The sequence below is a fragment of the Lethenteron reissneri genome, chromosome 66 (assembly GCF_015708825.2).
Source record: "Lethenteron reissneri isolate LAM-NWPU_2019-01 chromosome 66, ASM1570882v1, whole genome shotgun sequence".
Taxonomy (NCBI): Eukaryota; Metazoa; Chordata; class Hyperoartia; order Petromyzontiformes; family Petromyzontidae; genus Lethenteron; species Lethenteron reissneri.
The window spans coordinates 2,068,918-2,083,642 of NC_083844.1; the positions used below are offsets into that span (position 1 = coordinate 2,068,918).

Sequence of the window (14,725 nt, forward strand, 5' to 3'; positions counted from 1 at the left end):
CACAATCGCTCAATGAGTGTTGTGTTTAAGCGAAGTGGCTCTATCACGAATATTATTAATATTATTGACTCTGTTCTTAGGCACAGCAGCCAACTCATAACACCTGGATCTGGCCCGCGACCTCCTCCTGCACCTAGCCTGGCACAGCAGCCAACCCATAGACACCTGAGTCTGTCCAGTGACCTCCTCCTGCACCTAGCCTGGCACAACAGCCAACCCATAGACACCTGGGTCTGTCCAGCGACCTCCTCCTGCACCTAGCCTGGCACAGCAGCCAACCCATAGACACCTGAGTCTGTCCAGTGACCTCCTCCTGCACCTAGCCTGGCACAACAGCCAACCCATAGACACCTGGGTCTGGCCCGCGACCTCTTCTTGCACCTGGCCTGGCACAACAGCCAATCCATAGACACCTGGGTCTGGCCCGCGACCTCTTCTTGCACCTAGCTTGGCACAGCAGTCTTGGCCAGTAACAGAACTCAGGTGGCCGGGTTTATGGCAGGAGGTCACGGGGTGGCGTTATTGATTAAACGAGATGACAGGTAGATGCAGAGACAAAGATCCCCCGTATAACCTTTAACGGGCCGTTGGGGCAAAGTGCTGTGAGCGAGTAGCAGCGCACATGAGGGGGTGGGCGGCTACCATAGCGCCCGACCGCCTTTGTCTACCCAGTAGCGATGTTTACTCCACACCACCGTACCACGTGCACACATGCAAGCTGCACGCGTGGTGGTTGTTTTTCACTTCTCTTCCTGTTTTTCACTTCCCTTCCCGCTTCTTAGAGCGCTACGATGGGAAAACCCACGAATCTCTTTGGCCTTTTTGGGGGGTCAAATGACGTCTGGGGGAGTGCTCACAACGCCCGTCCGCCTTTGTCTCCCTAGTGGCGATGGTTTTTACACACTGTACCAGGTACTCATTTGAGGCTGAGTCGACGTAGGGGAGGCCCAGGACCGGTTCAGACAATCGTCACTGAGTGTTGGCCGTGAGCGGGAATCGACCCGGGTCGCCGGGTTCGTATCGCTGCACCACCAATCCCTACTACAGTACACACACACACAGTCGTACATACTCATACACAGCCGTACACACAGTCGTACACACACATACACGACACACAGTCTTACTCACACAGACACACACATACTCACACAGACACACACATACTCACACAGACACACATACTCACACAGACACACATACTCACACAGACACACATACTCACACAGACACACACAGACACACACATATTCACACACAGACACTCACACAGACACACACACAGACACACACATACACACACCACACAGACACACACACTCACACACATACTCAGACACTCACACAGACACACACACTCACACAGACACACACATACTCACACAGACACACACATACACACACAGACACTCACATACACACACATACTCACACAGACACACAGACACACACATACTCACACAGACACACATACTCACACAGACACACACACAGACACACACATACACAGACACACACATACACACACAGACACTCACATACACACACATACTCACACAGACACACAGACACACACATACTCACACAGACACACACACGCCGCCAGAACCGGTCGACCGAGTGACGCTCCCGACTCACGCGCTTCGACCCCCCCCCCCCCCCACAGGCGAACCACCCCCAACGCCGCTGGTAGCCGCCTCTGTAGCCGCGTGTTGGGCAGGCTGCGCCACACGCCCGCTCCCCCCCCCCTGCGTCTCCGTCGCATTACAAACGAGGGCCAGTCACTCTCAGAGTCACTCCACCGAGTCGCTCGCTTCCTTCTCTCGCGCTCACTCCACCATGGCTTGCGCCGCCGCCGCCACGGACGAGGAGCGCGACATCTCGTGCCCCATCTGCCTGGAGATCTTCTCCCAGCCCGTGTACCTCCGCTGCGCGCACTCCTACTGCTCGGCGTGCATCGAGCGCCACTGGGACGGCGAGGCGCTCGCCAAGTCGGGCGGCTTCTCGTGCCCGCAGTGCCGCGCCTCCACCCCCGAGAGGCAGACGCCGAGCAGGAACGTGGTGCTGGCCACGCTGGTGGAGCAGTACGGCAAGAAGCCGGAGCGCCTCTCGTCGTTGTCTCTGCTGGAGGGTGCAGGAGATGCCATCGCGCCTGGCAGGGATTCGCGCGAGGCGCCCGCGGTGAGTGGAGATGTTAACTACGTCGCTTGGTGTACGGGAGGTCGTGGGCTTGATCCCGACCCTGATGAGATGTTAACTACCTCGCCTGGTGTACAGGAGGTCGTGGGTTCGATCGCGACCCTGATGAGATGTTAACTACCTCGCCTGGTGTACAGGAGGTCGTGGGTTCGATCGCGACCCTGATGAGATGTTAACTACCTCGCCTGGTGTACAGGAGGTCGTGGGTTTGATCCCGACCCTGATGAGATGTTAACTACCTCGCCTGGTGTACAGGAGGTCGTGGGTTCGATCGCAACCCTGATGAGATGTTAACTACCTCGCCTGGTGTACAGGAGGTCGTGGGCTTGATCCCGACCCTGATGAGATGTTAACTACCTCGCCTGGTGTACAGGAGGTCGTGGGTTCGATCGCGACCCTGATGAGATGTTAACTAACTCGCCTGGTTACGCAGGAGGTCGTGGGTTCGATCGCGACCCTGATGGGATGTTAACTACCTCGCCTGGTATACAGGAGGTCGTGGGTTCGATCGCGACCCTGATGAGATGTTAACTACCTCGCCTGGTGTACAAGAGGTCGTGGGTTTGATCACGACCCTGATGAGATGTTAACTACCTCGCCTGGTGTACAGGAGGTCGTGGGTTTGATCACGACCCTGATGAATGTTAACTACCTCGCCTGGTGTACAGGAGGTCGTGGGTTTGATCACGACCCTGATGAATGTTAACTACCTCGCCTGGTGTACAGGAGGTCGTGGGTTCGATCGCGACCCTGATGAAATGTTAACTACCTCTCCTGGTGTACAGGAGGTCGTGGGTTTGATCCTGACCCTGAACGACACCTGTTTTATATATTTTGACTTTGCATGTATCTCTCTCTCCCCAAGGGTGGCGTCGTTATTTTCTGGATCCTCCGGTTTATCCCCTCCACATTCAGAATGAACAACATCCGTTCAGAGTAGTTTGACTGCTATGCATGTGCACGTGATGAGCCCACTTCGTTGAGCTATCATTCGTGATGGCCAGGTCGTTTCTGACAAAAATAGCTACGTAGCTCAGTGGGGGGCCTTACTGGGCTAAATAAGAACGGTGAAGTTCAGTGTCCGAAGTTGACTTTTCCGCTTCCGACCCTGAGGTCGATTGACGTCTCTGCACGCGTCTTGTGTCGGTGTGCGTGTGGTCCAGGCCCGGGCTGGGGAGCGGTAGTGTAGCGGTCAGCACTGCGCTACGATCGTCTGAACCGGTCCTGGGCCTCCCCTAGGTCGACTCAGCCTCAAATGAGTGACCTGGTGCGGTGTGTAAACATCGCTACTGGGGAGACAAAGGCGGTCGGGCGTGGTGCTGGCCACCCACCCTCTCGTGTGCCGTTCCGGCCTTCATAGGTGCTGCTCGCTAACAGCACTTGCCCCTACAGTCTCAGGGAGGCTATAAAAAGGGTTTATCTCCCCCCCCATCCCCACTGTTCTGCTGCACACATCGCAGCGTTTAAACTTCAGCGTACTGTCCACTTACTCTTAAGAGACACTTAAGCAGGCGGAGGTGGGTTGAGTATATGCAGGGGTGTGAGCGTGTGTGTGTGTGCAGGGGTGTGAGCGTGTGTGTGTGTGCAGGGGTGTGAGCGTGTGTGTGTGTGCAGGGGTGTGAGCGTGTGTGTGTGTGCAGGGGTGTGCGCGTGTGTGTGTGCGCAGGGGTGTGTGTGTTTGTGTGTGTGCGTATAATGGGGAACTGCAATGTAGCGCGGTTCGCACGCTGCGCTACGAACTCGGAGACCAGAGTTCGATTCCCGCTCACGGCCAACACCCAGTGACGATTATCTGAACCGGTCCTGAGCCTCCCCTAGGTCAACTCAGCCTCAAATGTGTACCTGGTGCGGTGTGTTAGTAAACATCGTCACTGGGGAGACAAAGGTGGCCGGGCGTGGTGCTGGCCACCCACCCCCTCGTGTGTCGTGCCAGCCTCCATAGGTGCTCGCTAGCAGCACTTGCCCCTACAGTCTGTTGAGGCTTTACGGGCGATGTTTATTTTATCTTTGTTGTGCAATGGGGGCGGTTGTGGGGAGGGGGGGGGAGCGTGCTTTTGACCAGCTGCAGTTTGGCAACCGAGGTCTCCGAATCAGTCGAGCGGCATTATCTTTTCATTAGCTGTCCAACGCTTTGTGGCTCTGTTGCTCCACACGCCAGGTCTCATCTGTCGGAGTTATGCCCTCCCTCCACTATGCTGGTGAAACGTGGAGCCTTTTTTAAAGGAGGAACATCTGTGCCGGTCAAAAAACATTCAGGCTTGTCCTGCCTACGATCCGTACTGGGTATTAAACACGCTTTTTTGTGGGAGGAGCTTACAGATCTTTGAAATATCTGGACACACTACCATCGGTGAGATCTTCCAGCAGGCAAGGCTGCGTTGGCTGGGTCATGGAGCCCACATGCCCATCCAACGCATGCCTAAACAGCTTCTGTTCGGCCGGATAGAGGGGGCTAAAGGAGCACGGCACGGGCTGGAGAAGAGATCGAACTTTTGAGTGATTGGGTGGCTGAGTGGCATGGGCTACAGAAGAGATGGGACTGATGGGCGAGTGGGTGAGTTAGTGAGTGGGTGGGTAAGTGGGTGAGTGACATGGGCTCGAGAAGAGATGGAGCTGATGGGTGAGTGGGTGAGTTTGTGAGTGGGTGCATTATTGGCACGGACTACAGAATATATTAAGCTGATGTGATACAGGAGGATGTGGAGCCGAGTGGACTGCTGATGACCAGTACCAGCGGTGTCAAAATCGCCCCCTGAGGAGGTTCTTGAAGGACGCTACTGGGCAGTTGGAGGGAATCGACAAGTTTGTAGGGCAGTGCGCTAACCGCTGCGCCACCACTCCACCCCTCTCTCTCTCCTTGCGTGAAGCCGGTCGTTCATTGTACTCTCCAAATGTCGATGTAGCCAAGGCACACCCCCAAATTATTTTGTGATTTTTTTTTGTCATTGGTTGTATTTCCCAGTCATTAATTTTAGCCTTGCCCTTAAAGCATTGCTCTCTCTCTCTCTCTCATATATCCCTGTATTTATAAACAATAGTGTCAACGCACATTTGACACTTTCCTAGCTAAACAATCATAATAATAAAATCGTTTCCACGGCCAGGTACGAACCGGTCGCTTCCGAATGTCACGTGAGCGCCGCCTAGTGCCGGCCATCTATTAATGCGGACAGGGAATCTCGCGAAGGTGCAGCAACCACCACATCAGAGATGCGGGAAAGGACAACAAACTATGGGTCCATGTACGAGTCTATGAGTCTCTGTGTGAGTCGATGTACTTATGTATGTTGAACTAATTTTGCACTACCGTACGTAGCCAACCGTACTAGTCGGAGGTGTGGGGGAAGGACAACAAACTTAACACAAAAAGCAATTCTGAAGAAATAAGTTATCGGTGTAGTTTAGTGGTGTAGTATATAGTGTGGTATATAGTAGTGTAGTGCATCGTGTACTTTATAGTAGTGTAATATGCAGTACTGTAGTGAATAGTGTAGTGTATATAGTGTAGTTTATAGTAGTGTAGTATACAGTATTGTAGTGTATAGTGTAGTTTATAGTGTATAGTAGTGGAGTATATAGTAGTGTGTATTTATGTTGGACTTCTTTTGCACCGTGCTGGTAAACATGCAGGTTACAGATGATAAGTGAAGTGGCGCGTTCGTTAGGAGTTAGCACAGTCTAACGTAAAGACCGTTTTAAACCAAGCAGACAAAATGACGGCTTCTATGCAGAAACCCGTTTCCTCTTGTACCCCCATCTCTGAAGTCCTGGAACGCACTAAAGGCCACAATTGGCCGCCAGTGGCCAGCGGACCTTGTAATGAAGAACACTGCCCTCACTCCAGGCATCTGCTAAATGGTCGTGGTGCTTTGTTTGAGTGGTTCACTCAGCTCCCTTTGTCCTTACCCTAGAAGCCCACTTCGCCCTATTGCTACCCATCATGGCACAATATTCGGTGTACGAGGAACAACAACGTCATTTGTTTCCTTGCGGTGGCGAGATGTTATCTCTCTCGCCTGGTATCCAGGATGTCGTGGGTTCAATCCCGACCCCGATGCCTGCTGTATATTTGGAGTTTCCGTGTTCTCTTCTTGGTAGCGTGGATTTTTCTCCCTGGGTCCTCCACTTTTCATAGATAGCCTGCAGAATGGTGAACTGCCGCAGAGCTGCACGAGGGCAAGAAGGATGGTTTGCACCTCATTAAGAACTGACAGCCTGTGTACCTCTTTTGCACAGACTAAGATCTTATCCAAGGATCTGGCGAATCGTGTTTGAGTTAGCAATTGGGCAGCTGGTCCAGTCTGAGCAAATCGTATTGCGTCTCAGGCTGATGCGTATACGACAACAATGTACGCACACATCAAGAACGCAATCACTCTTGCCGAGAAGGGTGGACCTTGAGTCGTCAGAGTTTCTCCTCCTAGACCAGCAGAAAGTATTTGACTGAGTCGGACAGGAACAGTTAAAACAAACCACTAGTCATTTGGGTTTGGCAGGGGTTCGTTGCTCACGACAGGCTTCCATATGCGGGCACATCCAGCCTCCTGAAGGTTAACCGGCAGCTCAGCGCTCCTTTCTCTGTGACGAGGGCAGTGAGGTAAGGCTGTCTTCTATTGGGGCTGTTGTACAGCTCAGACGTCGTCCGGCTTCAGGCTTCCCAGTGCAGAACACGCGCTTATTAAGGTATTGGCTTACAAGGACAATGTCTGCATGGTTATTAACCCTTTCCCCAATCCGAAACGATTGCTGGAAATTCAGGGTGGGTGTCCCATTCACCTGCCGAATCTCAACGCACATGCGTTAGTTTTATTTAGAGATGGCATAGAGCTGCTATTTTTAAAGACATTGCACTCACCGCAGAGAACCGTAGCGACACTCTACGATAGCTGGCGCCAAACTGAGCCACACGCCTTCCCACGTTGCCTTATGGAAGCCTCGGTACTGATAGAATTATTTTATTTTTTCTTCTGATTCTGTTCCGATGACATACGTGCATGTCATCAGTTTCCCGTTCCGATGACCTAAATGTACTTACACGAACATCATTGGAACGGAAAAGGCTTATTGATGCACAGGACTTGTCCGCTCTGCGCGAAGCAGTAGATCTGTATGAGAGCATCCTCCTCTGCACGGGTAAGCTAGGGAGCAAAAATCAAGGCGCTTACTTGGGGTCACGGTGCGTGGTGTGGTCTTTATCTCTCTCCCAGGTGGGGTTGGTTGGGAGATGGACGGTGTAAACAACTGCAGCGTCCATTTGGGGAAATCACTCGTCATGGGAAACAGAAAAATCTGGGAAGAGGCATTTGAGAAGAGCGAGCTCCAATTGCGGCCCTGGGCATGACTCCCCACCTTGGATGTCATTTCAGAGGGGCGAGTGCTCGTTATTCATAACTTGCCAGCATCCAAGCTGGGGCATAAAGTTGTAGTCCTTCAGCCTCCTGCTTGACACGTGCATTTATTTGGTTATAACAGTTTTCTTCGTTGTGTCTCCTGTTCAATATTCTGCACAGGCCACCGCTTATGGTTTTGGTGTAGTGTGTTGTACGGAGGCACCCACTGGAGTTGGAGGCAACACGCTTATTTAATAACTCCCCGACAGGGTAACTTAACTAAATGTACACTGATTCTACTGCTAAGTTATAGCTACACAGTTAACTATGTGAGTAGCGGGTTAACTACACGAATGGGTCAGTCAGCCTACACGCTGCCTGACCCACGATGCTGAGTGAAGACCGAAGACGACGAGACGCAGCACAAAGGGTTGATTCCAGAGACGAGCCTAGAATGCTCTCGGGACTGCCCCATTACGCTCCTGTGACCTTTCCCAAAGGATCTCGAGGGAGCGTCACGTGTCCCTCAAGCCCCCCTCGGGCCCCCCTCATTACCCTGTCCTGGTCACGTGCCCTCTCGGGTTCACCCAGACTACCATGTCCTTTCTCAGGCCGCCACCAGGACTATGTCCCCGAGGGCCCGTTCGCATACCATATTTACTCTGTCCCCAGACAGAGGTTCCAGATGCACAGTAGCACTCTTATGACAGTGCCTGGCGCTCCCACTATAGTGACACCCTTAACATCACTACATTGGCATTGCCAAATCTTGATATTGTCAATTGTGGTTCTGCAGGGCATCTCAGGCAGATGATACATGGTTTGATTATCTTAATAAGCACATAGGTCGGTTGTGTAGAAGTCCCCCATGATTTTACAAGAGAGCTGCATCTGCTGAGACCCACTCTCTTCAGTCTGTTTAGGCTCTGTCATGTGTGCGCCATTTGGAATTGGGGGGTGATTACTCGCTGGCTCCATTCAGTAGCTTTGTCGCTTGATTTTTCCCATTCTTTTTTGCCAAAGGGCAGTTCTGGCAGATTCCGGTGATGTGGTTACACACACGCTGAGCACTATAAGGTGCGCGTGAACCCACTGTGCACCAATCTAAATGGTGTAAGTTGCTGCTCATGCAAGTGCTTTGCTCCTGGGCAGCAATAACCTCGGATTTGAAATACAGGAATCTCTCGCCAACTGCAGATGTTTCAACTGCGGTTTCATGTTTATACGGTTTATTATTTTGTATACCAACCGCAGCCTGGAAATTTGAGTATCCATGGATAAGCATGGTGTTAAGGAAGTCACATGACATGTGTTATGTCATTGCATTACAGCATGACATCATTGCATGGCGTGTCGTCATTATATGAATAACAACCCGTGGCGCTGCTTAGCTGATCAGCTGTCTCTGTTTTGTTGTACATACTGTACTCTAATTCTTGCAGCGCATAGACCACTTTGCATCACAACCGCATTCACATAAATGTTGCCCTTGATCATGGACCCGAAGCATGCAGTGAGTGGTAAAGGTGTTAAAAAGGCTAAGGGAGCAAGAAAATGTTAGAGGTTTCCAGAGTAAAGTGGTAGTGTTAGATAGGCTTGTACGCAGTGAGAGCATTGCGTCTGTGGCCCGGAGGAAGAGTGGAAGGGTGGGCTGAGGCCCTCCTAATAACCAACCCTTCACCCATCATCTTATTGTCATCATCATCGTCGTTAAATATTGAACGTATGTAAAGCTAAAGTAATGTTTATTTTCTTTTTATGATATTTTATTATATTATACTTTTATTTGGTGTTTAGTTAATGAACAGGTAAGTTAGTTAAGCTCTGACGAGTCTGACTGCAGCCATTGTTCCCCTAACCCCCTATTTCCCATAAGCCTTTAGTCTCGCCCATTGCGGTTTTGCCAACCATAGGGGTTTTCATGAACCTATCCCCTACGGTTGGTGAGGGATTGTTGTAGCAAAAAATCAACTCTTCCCCCCCGCCCCATCTCTCTCCCCCCTCCCTCCACCTGTCACATCATCCTAACAACAACAGAGTGACTATGAATCGGCCCGCAACAAGCTTCAGGATATCTACCCGGAGTGGACAGAGAAGCGGGAGGCAACCATTGAGAACCTGCAGGGGATGGTGCAGGCGATACGCGAACGGCAGAAGAACGTCAACATCGCCAAGGTGACCGGCAGCGCCACAGGCATCGTCGGTGGCGTCTTGTCCATTGTCGGCCTGGCCCTCATCCCCGTCACCTTTGGCGCGTCCCTGGGCCTCATCATCGGCGGTGCTGCCATGGGAGTGGCCGGGGGGATCACGGGCGCCGGAGCTTCGATCGCCCTCACCGTCCTCAACAGGATGGACAGCACCGAGGCGCAGGAGCTCCTGACGCAGGACACGGAGCTCAGCGTCAGGTTGCACGAGGCCATGGTGAGACTCAATAGGGCGGCAGCGGGCAGCGGTGAGGGCGTGAGTCCCGGGAGCTTGAACCTGCCTCAGGTGGCGAAGAACATCACACAGATCAGCATTGCGGCAGCCACGGTGGCGGAGGACGTGGCGGTAGGGGCGCTGAGGGGCACGGCCGGGGCTGCGCTGCGAGTAACAGGCTTCGTGCTGAGCAGCGTCTTCCTGGTGGTGGACCTCGCGAGCGTGGTACACTCCAGCCTACACCTGAGCAACGGCAGCCCCTCTGAGGTTGCCGATCAGCTGCAGGAGGTCGTGGACTCGCTCCAGGGTCATTTGGACCAGATGCACAAACTCTACTACGAGCTGTGAGGCCACCCACACTGGCATCTCCAGAGTGTACTGCACAACTTGCGTGGCGTACGTAATATATGATTGTGACGATGACAGTTTGGTGACCGTAATTACAATCTGCTCTTGTATAATGCGATGGTAGTTGTTCCTGAAGAACACCACTTTATGGAAAAAATCGCGTTATAATAAATAATATATAATATTTGGTAAAGCAGAGTCCACAATAACACGTGATATTATGCGTACGCAGGCTGAACACAACACTGAGGGGTGGTGGGTAGCATCTAGAAGCATCCTACAACAGCAACCCGATGCCTTGTGCGATGCTACTCTGAGGCAGCCGTACAACCACTACTCGTACTCGCACTACGCAGTTCCGTTCACTCAATCGCATTATAACGAATTCACATTCGCATTATAAAACATTTGTTCCCTAATACATTCATGTTATATTCAATTCGCGTCATGCAAACACGTGTTATATGAGAATAGACTGTATATGATGATTGTGATGACAGTTGGGTAACTGTCGTCAGTATTTCTCCTACTGCTGCTAGAACGTGCGATAAACTACATCCCTTGTTGTCAATCCAATACTGGGATGAGTGTCTCACCATACTACGAGGGTCTATTAACTATAACCACAGTAGACTCTCGATTATCCGAGTGCCATTTATCTGATTTATGGATTAACCGCACACCTCAGATTTTGACATTTATTAATAATTCATGGATTTTCCCTTAAGCCCAAACTAATAATAATCAAATTATTATAGTTATTATAAATGTTAATTACAAGTCACGTGCTTAAACCGAACAAATATGTTAATCCAAAAACCACGTGATCGCCTCTACAGTACAGTAGTTGCAAATATTTTCAACAGTGGGCAGAGTTTGATTGATGTTGATTGGCATGGCTCTGCTGTTCACCTAGTGGGCCGAATCTTCTGCTGGGCAGGACCAGGAAAGTCTTATCACTGAACACTCGTATCATCGATCATTAGTATTCATTCTTAATTTATACCAATATTCGTAGTTTTTGTCATGGAGATCTGCAGAAAATGGATACTTTTGAATTATTCACGATTTTTAATGATCTATGGCCATCCTCCCCGTCATTAGCGCAGATAAGTTAATCTACTCTAACATTTTTTATTTTACCGGGGAAGACCCACTCACCTGGCCACAAATGATAGCTCAGCAAAGTGGCTTATCATGTGGGAATTTATAGCAGCCAAACACTCTGAAACGCATGTTTCTGAATATGGAGGGAATAACCGGAGGACCCGGAGATAAATCCATGTGACCACGGGGAGAACATGCAAACTCCATGTATACAGGCGTCGGGGGTCCGGTTTGAACTAATGAACTCCTGCATACCAGGCGAGATGGCTAACATATCTCCACAGTAGCACCCTTGGGAGTGGTGGTGTAGCTAATTAATCGTTCCTTACTGTGTGACATAGACGACAACGGTTTGGCTTCCTTCCGCAGTGGGGAAAAAAATAACTAGCCCGATGCTACGTGAGCCGCATGGTAACTGCCGTATGGTAACCTGGTATGTGGCCTCGCTTGCCCTTCAGTGTTAGCACGCACAAGGCAATTGATTACTGAATATGCTCAAGCCAACAGATTAATCGTAGACAATTTGATGCTGAGCAATCGGCTCCGATCGATAACAGTAACGACCAACCAATCGCCGGTGGCAACATTTTCTTTCCGAAAAATGGGAGAAAAAGATCAATTATATGCACAGCAGGAAAGACAGGCGGTCTCTGGTTTACAATGATCCAATACACCGACGATCTATTTACAATGCATAAACTTGATTTTAGGACGCACCTTCCAAAACATTTGAAGAGAGTCGGTCTGGTTTACGGTATGCATTGGCACGTGGATCTTTTGGATTTTTTTGTGGATATTTATCTATTCAATCCTGTTACTGATGGCTGATGAAAGAAAACACACATCGGCCTAGTGATCTTTCTACTTTTTCTACTGTCTATGGGAAATAGGGTCCGATTTACGACGGGGTTTTGAGGAACGCATTGTGTCATAAAAGTGGCAATCCACCTGGAAAGGTTTTCAGAGGCAGACTTTGCAATAGTGACCATTGGCAATTGTATTGTGCTGATGAGTCCTAATACAGATGAACATGCTACCACAGTTGCATATCACTTCTACCTCTCAGTTAGTCACATTGGCTCAGTTAATTTTGATGGTGACCTAAGAAAAGATGACTACAATGCTGTTCTTCAGGAAATGTTGACGATTATTACATTATGCGCAAGGGTTGAGTGCGTTTTACACTTTTGTGTTTAAAACACATGGTATAAACCTACAATTAAGGCTTTTTAAACCAACTCCTATGAATCATAAACATGTCTGTTTATATATTGAGCTTTCCAAGAGCATATAGCAATAACATAATATTTTTTGTCAAATTTTTATGGACCTCTGATCGATTCCCTGTAATAGTCATGGACAATTGCTATCTGAACCCGGTACCTTACTTGTCTTAAGCTCTCGCACACGCGAGGCGATTGATGACAGAGTCTACTCGAGCCGACAGATTCATCGTAGACTATTGGATACTGATCAATCGGCTTCGATCGTCAGAGAAAATGAACAACCAATCACCGGAAACAAATTTTTAAGGAAAAAAAAGAACAAATTTAAATAAAACATCTCGTACATTTGTGTGCTTGAATGACAGTAGCATTTCCCGAGTCTAACTTTTAAGCCCCAAAATACAAGTTGAAGAAAGAGCACAATTTATGATAAATTATCCATAATACAGGTTTGTTGGGTTAAATCGCGTAAATATATTAATGTGTCGTTAAACCCTCCACCACCAGACACTGCCAATTAGTAAGGTTTGTCACAAACAGAACAAAATGTTGTGGCTTTGCTCTCAAACACAGCGGTGTGCTGTACAAGTAACGAACTGGCATGTTTTGTTTACGTGACAAACTTTACTATTGGCTATGTCGGGTGGTGGCAGGTTTAACGACACATTTATATATTTATGCGATCTAACCCGAAAAAAACCTGGATTATGGATGATATTGGTCGCGAAAGCCTACAGGATCCTCCCAAAACTCAATGGTGATCACAGATGCTCATCATATCTTACAACCTTGAACATACATATTATTTAAAAAAACATTTAACAAATAACATTTTAACATCGAACATAAAACATCTGTAGTACCTCTTAAATTCCGTAGTCCCTAATTATACTGTATAAACGAAACAATGTCACAGGCGTTTTTTGTAAATACTCTAACGCGTGGCTCAACTGCATGGCAGGACCTGTTCGGATATCACATGCCAATGATAATAGCCGTAACCGGGAATCGAACACAAGTCGGCGAGGGAATGCAATGAATAAACAAAAAAATACACAAGCAAAACCTCTGTGTGTGGATGTTTGTGCATTTGATAGTATACTTTACACCCATACAAGCTGTGCACATTCCTATACAAGTGTCTCCACCAATCTGCTCCACGCCATCTGGTGGACATGTGGTGTGTGCCTGTACATCCACTCATCCATCCACTCATCCACATGTGGTTTGTGCCAGTACACCCACTCACTCATCCACCCACTAATGACCCAACCCACTTATCCACTCAACCACCCACCTACTCATCTCCCCACCCACTCAAATGTGGTGTGCCTGTGCACCTCGCTGTCAATCGTCACCATCTTCATTCGGCAGCTCATGATGACCTAAGCATCATCTTACTTATAAATGTAATTTTTGTCTGTCTGTGTGTGTGCGCACGCTTGTTTAATTCGTAGTTTCGTGGTAATGAATTGAAGGTGGAGGGGTTACCAGCCCCTCCCAACCGTCCAGAGCCCCCGTTTAGCTGCTGTGGTGGTCACAGATGCCATGAAGGGAGAGGCCAATGGGCATTGCCCCTCCCCCCACAGCACTGTCCACGACAGAGTTCCCCGTCCGGCACCGCGAGGAGGTAGGGGGTTGTTTTGCCGGACACTTCACGTGGCCTCAAGGTGCAAATGGCCTGTCACAAGCATCGTGGTGATGTCACCGCCACTTAGTGGCGAATGGCAGTTGTTGTGCGCATGCTTGCGAGGGATTTGGCTCTCAAATTGTAGGGTTTACGTAAAAAGTAAAAAAGGCAGGTACCACGCCGTAAGCCCTGCAGTGAGTAAGTGCTATTCCCTTTTCCCATACGTAAACTTTTAAGTACTTTATTTATCGATTTTGTGCAGTTTTCGTTAATAGATTTACTAAATAGCGCGCGATCAACCATACCAACTCACACGCCTTCGCTGGGGGGGATGGCCCCTATCAAGTCACACGCATTCCGTGGGGATGAGGGGGCCATTTTTTTATGCTTTAAAAATTCAATCAAAATACACATAACGCTTAAGGTTAATTCTTCACAGTGTGATGTCCTCCCCCCCCCCCCCCACC

The 14,725-nt window shown here is 49.4% G+C and overlaps 1 protein-coding gene across 1 annotated transcript; it reads left to right on the forward strand.

The window, feature by feature from the left end:
- Nucleotides 1-860: 860 nt before the first annotated feature.
- LOC133359925 (uncharacterized) lies at nt 861-11,039 on the forward strand. The gene is made up of 3 exons (XM_061578485.1): nt 861-1,013; nt 1,667-2,181; nt 9,567-11,039. Exons 2-3 carry the CDS (start codon nt 1,840-1,842, stop codon nt 10,293-10,295), a joined length of 1,071 nt encoding a protein of 356 aa, XP_061434469.1. The 5' UTR covers nt 861-1,013; nt 1,667-1,839; the 3' UTR covers nt 10,296-11,039.
- The last annotated feature ends 3,686 nt before the right edge of the window (nt 11,040-14,725 follow it).

Excerpts from the sequence above, each read along its gene's own strand:
- LOC133359925 (XM_061578485.1), top strand. The coding sequence starts at position 1,840 with ATGGCTTGCGCCGCCGCCGCCACGGACGAGGAGCGCGACATCTCGTGC. Across the intron at positions 2,182-9,566 it reads ATTCGCGCGAGGCGCCCGCG|AGTGACTATGAATCGGCCCG; the intron begins GTGAGTGGAGAT and ends TAACAACAACAG.